The sequence below is a fragment of the Schistocerca serialis genome, chromosome 3 (assembly GCF_023864345.2).
Source record: "Schistocerca serialis cubense isolate TAMUIC-IGC-003099 chromosome 3, iqSchSeri2.2, whole genome shotgun sequence".
NCBI lineage: Eukaryota > Metazoa > Arthropoda > Insecta > Orthoptera > Acrididae > Schistocerca > Schistocerca serialis.
The window spans coordinates 542004030-542022711 of NC_064640.1; the positions used below are offsets into that span (position 1 = coordinate 542004030).

The 18682-nt window shown below is 37.9% G+C and overlaps 1 protein-coding gene across 3 annotated transcripts in view; it reads right to left on the minus strand.

Annotated features, from left to right (window-relative positions):
• LOC126470419 (Bardet-Biedl syndrome 5 protein homolog) overlaps positions 1–18682 on the minus strand; it is an 81173-nt gene that overhangs the window by 61647 nt on the left and 844 nt on the right. For all 3 annotated transcript variants that reach the window (XM_050098278.1, XM_050098276.1, XM_050098277.1), the window contains one exon: positions 1943–2091. In XM_050098278.1, the coding sequence (XP_049954235.1) occupies positions 1943–2091 (149 nt within the window). The remainder of the gene's footprint in view (positions 1–1942; positions 2092–18682) is intronic.

Genomic DNA, 18682 nt, shown 5'->3' on the forward strand with positions numbered 1-18682 from the left:
GATTTTCTGAAAGTAGCAAATGACACACACTATGGAACTTGTAAATTTTTGTGCTACACGTAACCAGTTTTTTGAACAAAAAAATCAGAGACAAAAACCAAACAGGCAATAGAACGTATTTGAAGTGAATAAAATATGCAAATACTGTATATACTGTAGTATAAAACATACACAGTACAGTACTACAGCATAATACTGTTCAGTCCTGAACTTAACGTAAACTCATAAAATTACATTGCAGAGTTATATAATAAAATGTTTTCATTTGTTCCCTAAAATGTTGTTTTATGCAGTATTATACATTTTTATCTCTTTAACGGATGCAGAGAATGTACAATAAACAATCAAAGGTTGGTTGCCTATTGTTTACCTTATGTCCCACACTCCATACACTTCTATTTGTAGATGACACTTGGTAATTCACTATTTTCAAAGTCCTGATGGTATCAGATTAGCGGATTTCTACTGTAGTAATATCACATCACCACTACACCATGCAGTGGCAGTTAGTAAAGTTTTAAAAGGTGACCATCATATTTTACATTTTGAATACCTTATCCAAAAGGATGCCATCATCATTATAAAAGTGCTGATCAGCAAGTTGTCTAGACTGTTGTTGTGCAGGTTCTAAAAAGACTACTGACCAGTTTCAAGAACCATTGAGTTAGTTTGGCCTTTCAGCAGGTATTCCCTCAATGTGGTTACCCCTATGATATTACTATCTGTATTTTCAAGGAATCCCAACCACCCTACCTCAGCCACATCCATGATTCATGAGGAGAGAGATGAAAATACAAAATGCTGAATATCAGCCAAAGTTATCAAGGTATGCAACTTACACTTCTCAAAATGTCTAGTGCATAACAGGAAAACAGTGACAAGACTGCTACAGACAAGGTATTCACAATGTATGGGAACAACAGTGAGGGTTGATATTCACTGAGAGAGAAGGAAGTGAGAAGTGTGAGTAGAGAACCAAAGAATGCCAAATGGAAGGGACAATGTGAATGGGCACAATGCTTAAGACACTGGACTTTAATCCATGAAGAATTCAGTCCAAATGTATGCTTTGCCATACCCATTTATGCTTTCCATGATTTCCTTAAATCACTGGCATGGACTGCTGGTATGGTTCATTTGAAAGAACATTACTAACATTACTGATTTACATCTCCATTATTGTGCAATCCGAGCTTTTGAACCATCTCTGAAGACCTATTCACCAATTAGATGTTGAGACTCTGATTTTGCTTCCTCCTTTCTTCCAAATAGATTGAAAGAACATACAGAATCAAAAGGAGTAACAAATGAATGAAAAAAAGAGAAAAAGCATTTAACATGTGGATAAAAGAGAAAAAAGTTTAAATGTAATAGATTTAAGAAAAGAAAAGGAAACAGTGGGAAAGAACACAGTGTTAGAAAAATATAGGAGGTAAAGGGCATGGAAAGAGTGAGAACATTGACTCTCTGACTAGAATGAGGAAAATCAGAAGCAGTTTTACAGCAGCACACTAAGAGATTTACATAGTGGATTACTTTACTTGAACACAGGTGTGTGTCATTTTCATAATAATCAGTGAATTACTGTAGAAATGTAATATGTAAATAGAACTGAAATAATTATTCCCCTCTCATAGAAAAATTATTTAATTTCATGTCTGAACAATAACCAAAACCTGCACCTTCAGAGGCAGGTTGGTAATGAAGATATCTTTATGTGTTCCACTATTTGCAAGTTCATTCAGAAGTTAATTAAGAATGATGATGACAGTGATAATACCAAAAATAAGCAAGGCTAAATCATGGTGTAGATAGTAATATACACCAACCTTAGATTTATGACAGATATACCATATACACACGCACTCATAAATCAATCCAACATGTCTGTTACTAATAACCCACAAATATACACGAAACTTTTTCAAAGTAATACACTTACATAGGTTGAAATGTGGTGTTGAAAGCGAGTGCCATATTATCCTTAAGTTTGTCACTATCAAACGACCAATATCACCATCATTTCCTTTTGTGTCCTCAATAGAATCTAGCTTGTCTAACACTTTCTCTCCTGGTCGCATCTTCAACTTGCTGAAAATAAAATAGAAAAATATTCATATAACCATAAAACTTCATATGGTACCAGTTATTTGTTCAAATGATAGACTTAACAATTCTCAGAGCTAGTGACACAATTTGTTGTGCTAACTTCTCTAAAGAAGTTTTTAGCTATTTGATGTTATATGTGTCTACATAGTTCTAAGCAATAATATTTTTTTCAATAGTTTGAAGTTAGTCTCTGGGATACAGAGAGCATGTTTTGGTTTGATACATATGTCTATAACTGAGCAATTCATATACTAACTATGTTACAAAAAAATTTTGATTAACGATGAAGGATATTCAAACACTGTTTCAATGTCTTCTAACAAAAGCAAAGTACATTAGTTGTTGATGGTATTGTAATGTAGATATTTGTTGTGAAGGAAACTGATAGGCCATGAAATGCACATAAATGCCAACAACATAAAAACCATTTTAGTTTCCTGTTCATGGAGGAAACATATGTTGCAGGGATATTAAAGATATGGAGGGTAGATACATAGAAGGTAAAAGTTTCAATGACAACCAAACTGCAAATTCATTTTCCTTTATCTAAATGCACCTAAATTGACTGAGATCCTATCTTTATTTCACAATATGAGTATTTATGACTCACTCAATTTCAATGTATGGCAAAATGTAAAAATAAGACATGTTACAATGGGAACTTTACATAACAGTAAAAAATTTTTCCTGGCATGCAAAGAATGAAATAAATACACTCTACACTTGCCACATAGTGTAAGTGCTGAGCTGTCAGTAGACTCAAAAATAAGAAGTTTTCCAGTCATACACAAACATGACCTGCCCAAACATCACATTAAAAATGCTTAGAATGACCACACTCCCAGCAAAAGAATTTCTGCAATAGCCAACTGGCATGCTCATATCACCACCTACAGTCTAACTTAATACATCACAGATGTAAACCCCTTCTTCCACAGCATCTCCATAGTTTGTACCACATTATGATCAGGATCCTTATATGTCACTGCTGATACCACATCCCTATAAACCTACATCCCCTCTGCTCATGGCCTTGCTGCCATTGAACACTACATTTCTCAACATACTGCCAATTCAAAATTACCACCTTAATTTCACATACATATGACAAACTATATCCTCAACTACAAATAATTAACCTTTTATGGAAGATATAAAAACAAAAACACATCAATCCACAGCTTTGAAATGTGTAGAACAGTACATGTATCACCTTCAGAAATCAAGCATAAATGCTCACAATCCAAAACTTTTGTCTGGTTCAGGTTAATTGACAGTACCTTTTCTCCTATCTGTTTCACCTGGTTCTATTCAGCTCAGCAATCTACCTTCCTTGTCAAGTGCCACCTCTGCTGTACAGGCATTCCACCTGTAGATGACGAGCAACACCTCCTCCAATATGCTAAACATCTTGTTAAGATCTTTCCAGACAAACCCTATCTCCCAATACTGATCCACAAACAGGATCCTCCACTACATCCCCATCATATTCCAAACACACATACTAACTAGCTTTGAAGGAGCAGAGCCGTATTGACCCAAACTTGAAGAGCTCATCTGAGGCCACCTCTGAAAGCATCTATGTCCATATATAAAGTCTGGTGGCATGTGGCATGACCACCAACAAACTTTTGGTTGGTTGGTTGAATGCTTACAGGGACCAAATTACTAGATCATCAGTCCCTTTGTCCTTGAACAAACAGGTATATACGACTGTAGATCAGAGATAGCCCACAGTGCAAATCTCAGGGGAAGAAAACCCCAAGGTTTACTAATGTCAGCAAAGCTGAGGAAGGGACAAAAAGAAGAAAAGGAGACAGAGAAAGAAAGGCAAGCAAGGTGCCCCTGCTAGATAGCAGCTGGAAGCCCCTGAAAGCAGAGTGCAATGAGGAGACATACATCACCCAGCCACCACTACTTACCAGAGGTACTCTACTCCGAGGTTGCCTTGGAAAGACTAGCAACACGGATTGGGCAAGAGAAGCAGAGAGAGACAAAAGACAAACAAGTCTAAAAGACCACATGAGAGGGAGGAGGGTGATGAGAAGAGTAAAAGTGCAGATAGGATGAGGACCAGGCTAGACCACCAACCTTAGACAGCTGCAGCCCGGCCTGAGCAGATGAGGCAACAGTGCTCGGCCAACCCCTCAATGCGCCGATAAAGTGAAGTGGTCTTCCCTTAAAGAGTGTGGTAAAAGCCTGCTTCATGAATGAATCATAAAACTAAGTCAGCCACTGGGGCATTGCCTCCTAACATCAGCAGTAGTGAGTCAGAGAGATTAAGAGACTGCTGCAGGGTGGCTAGGTTGGGACAGTCTGGCAAAATGTGGACCACCATCAAACGGGCACAACAATGACAGTGGGGTGAGTCCTTGTTACGGAGAAGATAACCATGAGTCAGTCAAGTATGGCCGATGAGGAGCCGGCGAAGGATGGTAGAGTCCTTCAGTCCTTCCAACAAATTGTCCGTCCACCTGAAGGGTCACAACAAAACTCTGATCAGTGGCAAGACTGGCCACCAAGAGGCAAGGAATGCCGTGAGCGTACACTTGATGTTAATGTCTGCTTCACAGCTAGTGCCCCCCCCCCCCCTTCCTGACCAGTTCCAGTGAATTGTGGATTGAGCAAGTGGGAACTTACCTCTCCAACTCCAACATACTCTTCAGTCCTGTAACTCTCTTGGCCTCAATCATTTCTGGTATATGTCCTTACACCTTCCACCACCAGTCCTGTTCCAAAACCCCATTTCCCACCACCACAGACAATCAGGCTTTGTTGTCTCACTTAATAACTTTGTTATCCCCCCTCCTCCTCATGTTTCTTTAGTTAGGTATACATACATAATGCTTCTTCTGTAATCTCAGTCTCAATTTTTATTCTATTCTGCTTATTTATATCCCCCCCCCCCCATCCCTGTCATTGTCTACATGTAATATGCTCTCAGCATTATCAACATCAGAATAAACTTTATGTGGGGACATAACTCTACCCGCTTTGCTAGCCCCGTTCTCTTAATAGAGGATTTTCTCGAAATAGCATCTTAGGACTACCACTGTTCTTGATATACATTAATGACTTTCCAGTCAGTGGTACGTATAGGGGGAAAATTCTCTTTAAGGATGACAGTAACATTTTCATTACAGATAAAAAACTAGAGTTCATGGTAGAGAAAGCAAATGGAAAAATATGAAATCCTTAGGGATGTTTACAATTGGTCAATCAGCAATAAACTGATGTTGAACACAAATAAAACAAAGAGTATGAACTTTAGTTTGAGGATGGAAAAAACAACTGTCACATTAAATGTAGATGATAACTCCATAGCCTGTCTAACAAAGACAAAAGTTTTAGGGACGAATATTGACTATCAGCTGAAGTGTAATGAGTACACAAAAATTTTAGCAAAGAAAATGTCATCAGCATGTAATTCCCTTAGTGTTCTGTCATCTGTGTTTAACAGCAAGAGCCGGTAGCTACACATTAGTTCTATGTTCACTGAGACCTTGGCTGTGGTATTATTTCTTGGGGATCAAGTACACAAAATATGACCACAATATTCAACTAGACTTGTAAGTACTATATGCTTACACATTTGTTGATGCAGTTGTGTTTCATTATTGTATTAATCTGACATCTCTGATATCATAGTAAAGTGGTCTGTGGATAAACAAACAACATGTGTGATGTCATAGTAAAGTGATCTGTGAATAAATATTTTTACTGAATTGTAACCTTATCCTACACAGCATTTGCATGGATGATAAATCACCAACAATTCATTTATCTTTCACTTTGCAGATATTCATATTTTTATACCCTCATTACTGTGAGGCACTTCTTGAAATTTGTGTTACATGCTAATATTACATAACTAGACCGAATTTAAACTCTAAGTATTTCACTTTGCTTCAGCTATTTGTAAGTAACCTGAACTGAAATGACTCTACTTTTAAGTTTGCTTTACATAACAAGTCATTTACAGATATTCAGGCAGTAAAAATATTTAACATGCAGTGCTGAAAATTACTAGCTGTAGACATTAACAACTAGCCACAATCTAAAAAACATCATCATTCATACTTAATACTCTTAAGAAAAACAAAAGCTTGATTACAAGAATATTTTAGCTTCATATGTAACAGAAAGAAGTAAATTATGTACATACAAAAATATTTGATCATTACCGTCTTCAGCAGACTACTATTCCAGACAGATAACATGAATAAGAATATATTTCAATGTGAGACAAGGGTGGTGGGGGAACTACAGAGCTGCATTTGTGGTGCAACACTTGTGCATCCTACATTAACAACAAACTATTATCAATGATATGCGGCTGATTTTATTCATTAAGAACCCTTTCATCTTCCCTTTACATTTACAAATGTTACAATTGGGAAATTAGCAGAAAAGCTATAACTTAAAAAGCCAAAGACAGAAAAAAGACAAAAAAACAGTCCAATTTTCCAGTTGTACCAGTGAACTGTTGTTCAGTTATGATTACAAATTTATCATTTGCCTAAGTATGGTATAACAAATATTTTCAATAGCAACTATATCCCATAACAATGGAAACTAGTTTATGTGAATTTTGTTTCCTACAGTGATTTAAATTTCAAAATGCATCTATGTCACAAACAATCCACAACTGAGGATTATAACAGAAGTTGAAAATACCACTTCAGATGTAAGGTTCTTTTTATTTTAAACACAACCAGTTTCAGGCTCTTATATGCCCATCAGCAGGTGTTGTAACTTTGTGCTGTTACAACATCTGATGATGGGTATACAAGAGTTTGAAACCGGTCATGTTTTAAATAAAAAGTACCTTACAACTGAAGTAGTATTTTCAACCTCTGTGGCAAATATTTTGATCTTTTATATGAAATCATAACAAAGAACCATTAAGATGGCCCATGTAACACACTAACTAATGACCTCCACCAACTATTTATTTTAATTATAATCTAGTCTTTACCATTATTTATCATGTGAAGCACAAATCACCTATTGTATAATTTATTTGCAATTGTCAAGTTAGTATTAAATTTACACAGCTGTAAGAAGTATTAATTACGCTTCCATACATATGGATAAAAACTTGTAATACTAAGGAAAATTTTGTAGAGAAGTTCTAGTAGAGGGTAAACACTTTTGCATTAAAGGAGACCACTCACAGAAAAGCAGAAGCATTAAGTTGTCTGTAGGCACACACAAAAAGGAAGAGACCTTGCTAGCTTTCAAAGTAATTATTTTATGAACTAGAAAAAAGTACACAAACACACTCACACACATAAACCTATGCCCCTACATGACGCCGGCTAACACTGAGGAAATACACACAACAGTTTTTATAAAGGTAATTGTTTTGGCTCTAGAGAATGTGTATACAATGTAGCATAAATTGTTTCTCCTTTGGTCCTGTATTTTAGCAGCAGCAATGTATAATATATGCCAGCGAGATTTCTGAAGCACCTACTCATGCATGTCATATTGATCAGTTTTTGTGTATAGGCATACTATTATTTCTACATCTATATAGTGTACTGCAGCACGCCATATTTCATAAACATGACTATACTAAGATTTGGGACAGCAAATGAAGGTACACTATGTGATCAAAAGTATCCGGACACCCCCAAAAACATATGTTTTTCATATTAGGTGCATTGTGCTGCTATCTACTGCCAGGTACTCCATATCAGCAACCTCAGTAGTCATTAAACATCATGAGAGAGCAGAATGGGGTGCTCCGTGGAACTCACGGATTTCGAACATGGTCAGGTGATTGGGTGTCACTTGCATCATACGTCTGTATGTGAGATTTCCACACTCCTAACATCCCTAGGTCCACTGTTTCCTACGTAATAGTGAAGAGGAAACGTGAAGGGACACATACAGCACAAAAGCGTACAGGCTGACCTCGTCTCTTGACTGACAGAGACCGCCGACAGTTGAAGAGGGTCATAATGTGTAATAGGCAGACTTCTATCCAGACCATCACACAGGAATTCCAAACTGCATCCGGATCCACTGCAAGTACTATGACAGTTAGGTGGGAGGTGAGAAAAGTTGGATTTCATGGTCGAGTGGCTGCTCATAAGCCACACGTCATGCTGGTAAATGACAAACGACACCTCGCTTGGTGTAAAGAGCATAAACATTGGCCAACTGAATAGTGGAAAAATGTTGTGTGGAGTTACAAATTATGGTACACAATGTGACAATACGATGGCAGGGTGTGGGTATGGCGAATGCCCAGTGAACGTCATCTGCTGGCTTGTGTAGTGCCAACAGTAAAATTCAGTGGTGTTATGGTGTGGCTGTGTTTTTCATGGAGGAGGCTTGCACCCCTTGTTGTTTTGTGTGGCACTATCACAGCACAGGCGTACATTGATGTTTACCTCACCTTCTTGCTTCCTGCTGTTGAAGAGCAATTCATGGATGGCAGTTGTATCTTTCAACACGATCAAGCACCTCTTCATAATGGACGGCCTGTGGTGGAGTGGTTACATGACAATAACATCCCTGTAATGGACTGGCCTGCACAGAGTCCTGACCTGAATCCTGTAAAACACCTTTGGGATGTTTTGGAATGCCGACCTTGTGCCAGGCCTCATGGACCAACGTCAATACTTCTCCTCAGTGCAGCACACTGTGAAGAATGGGTTACCATTCCCCAAGAAACCTTCCAGCACCTGACTGAATGTATGTCTGTGAGAGTGGAAGCTGTCATCAAGGCTAAGGGTGGGGCAACACCATATTGAATTCCAGCATTACTGATGGAGGGCACCACAAACTTGTAAGTCTTTTTTAGCCTGGTGTTGGGATACTTTTCATCACACAGTGTCTATAGGCTCATAGGTTTTTACCTGTATATCTCATAAGGGTTTCCAGATAAGAAAGATCATGTATGATAATTTATTAGATTCATTGTTTTCTCTTTGCTACTGTCTGCCTGCTTAGCTGAGTGGTTAAAGCATTTGCCTACCATGCAGCAGGCCCGGGTTTGATTCCCGACTGGGTTTGGAATGTTCTCCACTTGTGGACTGGGTATTGTGCTGTCCTCATCATCCCTCATCCTCACAGACACTTAAGTCACCCAATGTGGCATCACCTGCAATAAGACTTGCAACTCAGTGCCAAACTTCCCTGGATGTGGCCTCCCAGCTATCAATGCCACACGATCATTTCATTTTTTTGTTTGCTACTATCTGCCTTAAACTGCAAGTGTTTCTTTCAAATGGAACAGAGGATCAAATAGTTAAAAAGACAAGACCTAGTAAAAATCCTTGGATAACACAGGAGATATTGAATTTAACTGATATGCAGCAAATGAAACAGGTGAAAGGGAATACAGACATTTAAAAGTGAGATTGACAGGAAGTGCAAAATGGCTAAGCAGGAATGGCTAGAGGACAAATGTAAGGATTCAGAAGCATATTTCTCTAGGGGAAAGATAGATACTGCCTACAGGAAAACTGAAGTGGCCTTTGGAGAAATGAGAAGCAGCTATATGAATATCAAAAGCTCAGATGGAAAACCAACCTTAAGCAAAGAAGAGAAGCTAAAGGGTGGAAGGTGTATATAGAGAGTCTATTCAAGGAAGATGAACTTGAAGGCAATTTATAGAAATGGAAGAGGACATAGATGAAGATGATATTGGAGAAATGACACTGCAAGAAAAATTTGATAGAACACTTAAAGATCTAAGTTGAACAAGGCCTCTGGGGCAGATGACATTCTATCACAATTACTGATAGCCTTCAAAAAGAATGTAATACTTCCAATTCCAAAGAAAGCCGATGCTGACAGGTGCAAAAATTACTGAACTATCAGTTTAATAAGCCATAGTCGCAAAATACTTAACACACATTCTCTACAGAAGAATGAAAACACTGGTAGAAGCAAACCTCAGAGCAACTCAGTTTGGATTTCAGATAAATGTAGGAAAACGCAAGGCAATACTGACCCTACAACTTATCTTAAAAGCAGGTTAAGGAAAGGCCAACCTACATTTACAGCATCTGTAGACTTAGAGAAAGCTTTTGACAATGTTGATTCGAAAACTCACTTTGAAATTCTGAAGGTAGCAGAGGTAAAATACAGGAAACGAGAGACTATTTACAACTTGTATACAAACCAGATGGTAGCTATAAGAGCTGAAGGGCATGAAAGGGCAGCAGTGGTTGAGGCAGGTTTGTAACCCACCTACAATGTTATTCAATCTGAACATAGAGTAAGCAGTAAAGGAAACCAAAGAAAAAAATTGGAATAGTAATTAAAATTCAGGGAAAAGAAGTAAACATCTTGAGGTTTGCCAACGGCACTGTAATACTGTCAGAGACTTGGACGAGCAGTTGAAATGAATGGTTAGTGTCTTGAAAGGGGGATATAAGATGAACATCAACAACAGTAAGATGAGGGTAATGGAATGTAGTTGAATTAAATCAGGTGATGCTGAGGGAATTAGGTTAGGAAATGAGACACTTTAAGTAGTAGACAGGTTTCACTAGCTATTTGGGCAGCAAAATAAATGATGCCTGAAGTACAGAGGATATAAAATGTAGACTGGCAATATCATGAACAGTGTTTTTGAAGAAGAGAAAGTTGTAAACATTGGATATATACTTAAGTGTTAGGCAGTCTTTTCTGAAGGTATTTGTCTGGAGTCTAGCCACATATGGAAGTGAAACATGGACAATAAACAGTTTAGACAAGAAGAGAAGATTGGAGAGGAATTTTGCCTTATGCAAAACATTTCTGTAGTTTTGTTTTCACCCATACATGTTTCAACACTTTTTGGACTATCTTCAGTGGGTTTATTTGTTTACTTTCCTTCTGCAAAATTGTTGTTACATGTTACCTTTAAAGAAACTTTTAGTAATAATAATTAAATTTGTGAAATGAGTGATTATTGTCAAATGTTTTACATTGGTTAGCATACAGTACAGAGTTGAGACATGTATCACTGTGTTAAAGCATTCTATGTTGCTTATTTACAAATATGTCTAAAGGTTCTAGTTTTGTGGTACACTTGGAAAAAAATGGATGTATGCACTTGCTTACATACCTCACATGAGGCTATGAACATTTATGCTAGTAGCACATTCTACAGCTTTTCATCTACAAACAGCAAAACATTATTTTATTTTTCCATTTATTATGAATTTCTGACAGAATACTATGTATTGTATTAATTAGCATGTTACTTGCAGTTTTTAATGTTATGGTGTTTTTACTTTGTCTGTGTTGAGGTAACACACTCATTTCTTGTGCTTTTGTCAATACACATGCATTTTTTATGATTTATTCACCAAGTACAGAGTTTTTGCCACCATTAAGTGTTATTGTGGCTGTGTAGTGTTCATTTGTTTTGTGACATGTTTGTTTGGGATGTGGTATTGGATTTGAAGTTTTGATGGTGTTTAGTATATGAGTCTGTGTGTGTGTGTGTGTGTGTGTGTGTGTGTGTGTGTGTGTGTGTGTGTGTGCTATTCCAAGACAGAGAGGAAGGGGGGAGGAGGAGAGAGGGAGAGATGGAGGGGGGGAGAGGGGTGGGGAGAGAGAGAGAGAGAGAGAGAGAGAGGGAGAGAGAGAGAGAGGGAGAGAGAGAGAGAAAGGAATTTAATTTTGGAGGCTGATCACATGCAGTTCTGGTCTGTGTGTTATTTATATAGTTCTTCTATTGTGGCAAAGAGGGTATTATTGCAAAGTGATTACCTTGGCTATTGATTTTTGGATGCGGCAGTTTTCTTCTATTGTTAATTCTTGGTAGAGGCTTTTACTTGTTTTAAGGAGTTTTAAGTTGGTTTCAATGTTTGGTGGATGGTGATCATGTACTATTAGGTGATCTGCAAATATTGAGGGTGAGCTATTGCTTTTCAGTGCTCTGAAGTGCTCTGTATATCTGGCTCTAAAATTCCAGCATGTTTGACCCACATATACAGACTGACAGCAGTTGCAAGTTAGTTGATATATACCAGCTTGGCTGTATTTGTCAGTGTTGGTTGTATTTCTTCCAGGTCTCTTCAGTATTGTGTATGCTATGTTAAGTCCTTGTGTCTTTAGTATATTTCCCACCTTGTGTGTAACTTTGTTGTTGTAAGTCATTAAGTGCCATTTATTGTTTAGTGTCTATTGACCTGCTGTGACTTGTGTTGTGTATACATGTGTGTGTGTGTGTACATTTTGTGATTACGTGTTGCCTGTTTTTGTATTTTGTTGTTTATTTTACCTACAGTCTTTGTATCATACCCATTCTCTTGTGCAGTTTGTTTTATTTATTCAGTTCTTCTGTGTAATAATTTTGTTCATGAGTGTTTTGTTCAGTCTGTGCAGTAAATATCTGAAGCTGGCTTCTTTCTGAGTTATGGCATGATTCGATTGGTTATGAATGATAGTGCTGGTAATTGTGGGTTTCCTATAAATTGTGAATTCATGTTTGTTGTTTCTATTGTGAATGGTGAGATCTAAGAAAAAGAGGTTTTCACCTGTTTGTGTTTCAACGGTGAATTGCATTTGTGTGTGAATGGAGTTTATGTCCTCATGAAGCTGTTTTATATGAGACTGTGATTCATTGTTTAGGCAAATTATACCATCTACATATCTGTACTAATATTTAATTTTGTACTGCTTTGGTTTTACTATTTTGTGGAAGAACTGATTTTCTATCTGGTTGATGAAAATGTCAGCTAGAGAGTTACTGTTTGGGGATTCCATAGGTAGTCCTTCTTGTTCAGAGTAAAATTTGTTGTTGAATATGAAGTAGTTTTGCTCTGTTATGAGCTTCAATACAGCTGCTACCTGTTGTATGTTTTCTTGTAGTTGGAGATTGCTTCCTATGATGTTGATGGCTTCTTCTGTTGGAATGTGAATGTACATGGAAATTATGCCAAATTAAATTAATGTGGCAAGACAGGAAATTTGTGGCTCAACTTGACTAAAAGAAGGGATTGGTCAATAGTGCACGTTCTTGGACATCAAAGGATCACCAATTTAGTGCTGGAGGGAAGTGTAGGTGAGGGGGTGGGGGTAAAAATTGAAGAGGGAGACCAAGAGATCAATACAATAAGCAGATTTAGAAGGATGTCAGTTGGGGTAGTTATTCGGAGATGAAGAGACTTGTGCAGGATAGAGTAGCATGGAGACATGCATCAAACATGTCTTTGGACTGAAGACCACAACAACAACCTATATAGAAGTCTAGTCGGCTAGTGTTTCTGAAATGGCAGTGCTCCTGGCCTCTGAGTCATAACAGGTCTGAGGCACCAGGTGTAATTGGGCTACTGTGACATTTGCTCAAGCTTTCCTGCCATGTCAGTGCCATCAGCAGCCCTGCCAGTGCTGTAATGTTACAGAACACTTGTTCTTGCACCAGGATACCTAGTTACTGAGTCTTTATGGCATTGCTTTGCACAATTGCTTACAAGAGCTGTGCAATAAGCCTGATGGTACTATGGCACAATTCCTTCTTATACCTCATGGGTCCCTTTTAACCTGGGTTCTGAGTAACCTGCTTCCCCCTTTTTTCTAGCCTTCCACCCCTCCCATTCAACAGTTTCCTTTTTTGTCACCCTAGAGCAATAGCCTGGTGCTCGACAATCCGAAAATACTTTATTCATGTGTATTTCTATCAAAAGAAAAGAACTGTAAGAGACAGAAGTGTAGTACTAAGTAAGTGCAGGGGAAAGGTAGCAAGAGGAGATGCACTGCAATTGTGTACTCTGGTGAGGCTCATGCATCCATTACCTTTTAATTTTATTCCAGTATTAAAGTGTAGAGAAGTGCTTTCTACTGTGGGACAGTATAATAGTTATTGTTGATGCTTTAGTACTATCGATACACACACATAAAAGTAAAAGAGACAGACTGCCCAATATTTGAACTTAATAATTCCTTTGTAGCAAAGGAAAAAGGGATAAGTTGCGAAAGGTTAAACAGGATGGGTAGCTCAGTCAGACCCCACAATGAGAGTGACCCACCTGTACTTAGGATGAGGGTAGACAGAGTTGAAGGGGGTAGTGTCATGGACAGTAGGCTGGAGATAATACACCAGGAAGCACTGAGTGAGCTTCAGTAAAGAGATAAGGACAGAGTGAGAAGTAAAGATAAATTAGGGAGTAGAGAGGTGAATAGTGCAGTTAAGAATTTGGGACAAAAAAAAAGTCATAATAAATTTACACAAACATGTATACATTGGGTGTCTCTCCTAGGAGTTGTCAGGCACATTTTCCCTGGTGTTTTGGCTTCATTTGTGCAATGTGTAGGTGGAGTCAGTACAAATAAATACTGCTCATCGTGTCTTTTGTGCAACATCCAGTATCAACAAGAAGTGCCAGTTTGTTTCTTGTTAGAAACAAAATTATTTTTACAGCCAAATCTTACATGTCCATTCTTTAGCCCCAAAATAATCTAGTGCAATATTTGTTTTAGCAATATGTATTAACAGGGACAGTAAAACAAGAACAACTTGTCCCATCTCATGTGCTGCCCTGTCCTGCACTGACTGTCACCGCCATGTACCAGTGCTCCGCAGTCGCTGCTGCAATATTGGTTATTCTTCATGTTTTCCTGTTCCTGTTAACACATATTGCTAAACCGAATACTGCATGAGATTAATTTTGGACCACTCTATCCAATGGGGGCAGAGAATTCCACTTTAAAAATAATTTTGTTTGTAATACTGGGTACCACATGGACACTGCACAGTGTACTATAGTTGAGTGCTATATACACTCCAAGACAAAAAAAAAAAAAAAAAAAAAAAAAAAAAAAAAAAAAAACTATTGATGCATCACAAATGATAGCAATTTCAGAAAAATTAGATGAACAATGAGACCAACTCTCTCCGAGGCCTCCCTCTTTCATCTTGTCCACCCTCATCATGAAACATGAGTGCCCTGTCCTCCCATTTTAACCTTCACCAATCTATATCTGCTTTATCTCATACAATGGGGCGATTCGTTCTGAAAGCGTGGTATGGGTCTGTTTTACTTTTGAGTGTGTTAATCAGCAATACCATACATTTTGCTTCCTGGGGGTAAGAACTTGCCAGCAATTCTCTTTGATAATTTATTAGGTTCCTTGACCGAATTTTCCTTTCATAAAATTGTTAATGATTTACACAAAAGAAGGATTACAACAGTCAGTTAATGTTTAAAGTGCTCATTCTAGATATAAGACAGGACAGTATTTCCTGTCTAATCAAATGAGTTTCACACTGTGAGTCATGTATATTACTAAACATGGTTCTGTACTCTACTTGACTGCTATATACACTCCAAGGAAAGGAAAAAAAAAAAAATGCACCATTAAGGAATTATCCAAAAGGGACAGAATCGGCAGATGTGATGTACTATACCGACAGACAAATGACTGCAGTTTCAGAAAAATTGGATGATTTATTCAAGAGAAAGAGCTTCACAAATTGTGCAAGTCAGTGGCACACTGGTCACCTCTGGCCTTTATGCAAGCAGTTATTCAGCTTGTCACTGATTTATAGAGCTGTTGGGTGTCCTCCTAAGGAATATTGTGCCAAATTCTGTCCAAATTGTCATTTCAGATCATAAAAATCACAAGCTGGTTGGAGGGTCCTGCCCATAATGTTCCAAATGTTTTCAATTTGTGAGAGACCCAGCAACCTTGCTGGCCGAGGTAGGTTTTGACAAGGTCAAAGACAAGCAGCAGAAACTCTCGCTGTAGGTGGGTGGGCATTATCTTGCTGAAATGTCGGCCCAGGATGATTTGCCATGGAGAGCAACAAAATGGGGTGTAGACTGTTGTTGATGTAATGCTGTGCTGCAGGGGTGCCATGAATGACAATCAAGTGGGTCCTGCTATGGAAAGAAATGGCACCCCAGACCATCACTCCTGGTTGTCGGGCCATATGGTGGGTGACTGTCAGGTTGGGCATCTCCAGGCACATCTTTGGCATGGAATCTCTTTAGCTGGATAAGAATTGTCTTCAGTGATGTGTCTGGAGATGCCTTGGACAACTGTGGGATGTACTGCAAAGAATAACTGCTTGCACAAGGGCCAGAGATGGACCAACACATTATTGACTTGCACAATTTGTCACAGTCTTTCTCTTGAATAAATCATTCAATTTTTCTGAAATAGTAATCTTTTTTTCTGTGCATGTACATACATCTATTGCTGTTCATTTCATTTGGAGATTTCTTTCGTTGTGTGTTGTTTTTTGTCTTACGAGTGTAGTTCAAAGGAAAAAACAATGAGGGAAACCTTATGGTTTGAAAGAAACCTTTGAAATACGTCTTAATCAGTTTCTGTGAGACCATGTGAGCCAAAGCTGCTTGGTTACATACTTTATAGAATGCTTACCAGAAAATTTTTAACATTTAATTAAAGATTTATTAAAACACAGAAAATTGTCAGTGAGTAAATAACACATTACAGTGAGGAGTTCTGAACTGCTGTGAAGACCTCCTGTACATAACATAAGGAATGTGCCACAAGAAAATGTTTCAACTTGGATCTGAATACTTTGGGTTAATCACTCAACTTTTTTCAATTCTGCAGAACCATATCAAAAATGGAACCTGGTGAATAGTGCACACCTTTCTATTCAATGCTTAAGAAGTTTAATCCAAATGTATATTGCTTTATACATCTAATGTTCACTGAATAAATGTTGCAGTGTCTTTAGAATGAGTCAATACTGTCAACAACAAATCTCATCATGGAATAAATGCATGAGGATGGCAGAGCTACAATTCTGAGATACTTGAACCACAATCTACATAAAGTTCACAAACTGGCACTGCAGATCTGTTTGGTCACCCTTTTCTGGGCTAAGTGTGCACAGAAGTGCCACAAAATATAACACCACACAAAATAATAGTGTGAAAGTATGCAAAGCAAACAAACATTCACATGTCAGAGTCAGAGCCAGTGGAGATTATTTTTATAGTGAAAATAGCAGTACTCAGTTTCTTCACTGCGTGCCTGACCAATTTGGGGCAGTGAAATTTTACTTTGGCAAGAGTTCTGTGTCAGTAACTGTATGCATTACATTTTGTTGCAGTTGAATGTTAATCTGTTCTCTGAAAGCCATGTGCTCATTTTACTGACTACCTTATTATAATAATGCTTGAGGCACCCACAAAGAGATTTTTTTTATGCTGTCTGCCAAGTTTAGCAGCAGGTCATTGACATTCATCAAGATAAGTGATGGACCCAGAACAAAGCCCTGTGGCATCCCCCTGTCGGATTTAAACTTCTTCACTACTTGTTGACCTTCTGCTTCCTACATTCCAAATATGAAGTAAATCACTTTGAGAATTTTCACCAATCCCATAATGTTTCAAGCTATGGAAAAGTACTGCATGGTCCACTCAACCAAATGTTTTTTGATGAATCAAAGAAAATACTTATTGTCCTCAACCTATTGTTTAGCCCTGCTGGTGCCTCACACACAAAAGCATAAATTGCATTCTTCACTGATACTCCTTTCCTGAAGCCAAACTACTTGTCTGACAGTAATTTATGTGTACTGATATATGGCACTACTCTCTTATACATTACTTTTTCAAAAACACTGATAGCACAGAAACTGTTTAAATGACATCTTTCATCCTTTACAATGTGGTTTCACTAACAAGCATTTCAGTCTCTTGGGAAACTGACCACATCTGAAAGACATATTGCACGGGTGAGTTAAGTCCCATAGTGCTCAGAGCCATTTTTGCAAGGGTGATAGACTATAGAACTAATATGTAGTACACTGATCTTCATGATTCTAATTGATACAATAGTCTCAGAACACCAGCTTTCAGGAGTTCTGCATATTCACCTGTATCACTCAAATTTGATTGAACTTGTCAGCTATTGACAGGGAATGGTTATTAAATATTTTATGCAAATCTGGTGGATCAATAACAGTTTCATTTTTACACAAGAGAAGTGTAATAAACTGAGCACCCACATTCTATCCTGATAACTGTTTCACAATTACCCACATATTTTTAATTTTGCTATCCTCTTGAAGTTCTGCATTATTTTGGCCTGTTTGATGAGTTCTTCAGCATTTGTAACCAGGATCTGACTGTTCATCATGTTATGATACAGCTTCCATTTCCTCCTACGTGATATTCTAATGTCTTTAGTTATCCAAGTTGGTTGCTTATTAGTAATGCATATCTGCTTGCAATTTTTTAAAGGACAAGATTTCAATGAAATTGATACAGATTTGAAGAAATATATTATATTTGTCATTCAAGTTGTCTGTATTGAAGGCTGCTTGGCAAGTTTTCCCTTCTACATTGGCTTCAAATGTCTGCATTACAAGGGAACTCATAATATCTCCACATATTTTGTTTACTGCTTTGAGATATGCCTCTGCCTTGATTCCTTTCAGTATTCTATCTCTGCATGATCTGACAGGCCATTACTGTTTTTTTTTTAACACTGCACTCATCCACTAAAGAACAATATATGAAGTTATTTTCTATGTTGCTACTGTTTTCCTGAAGTGTAATTGGAATGTACGTGGTCTGTGCCAGTTTATAAGATTCAAGTAAGTCTGTTAACACTCTTTTCTCTGGAGCATCAG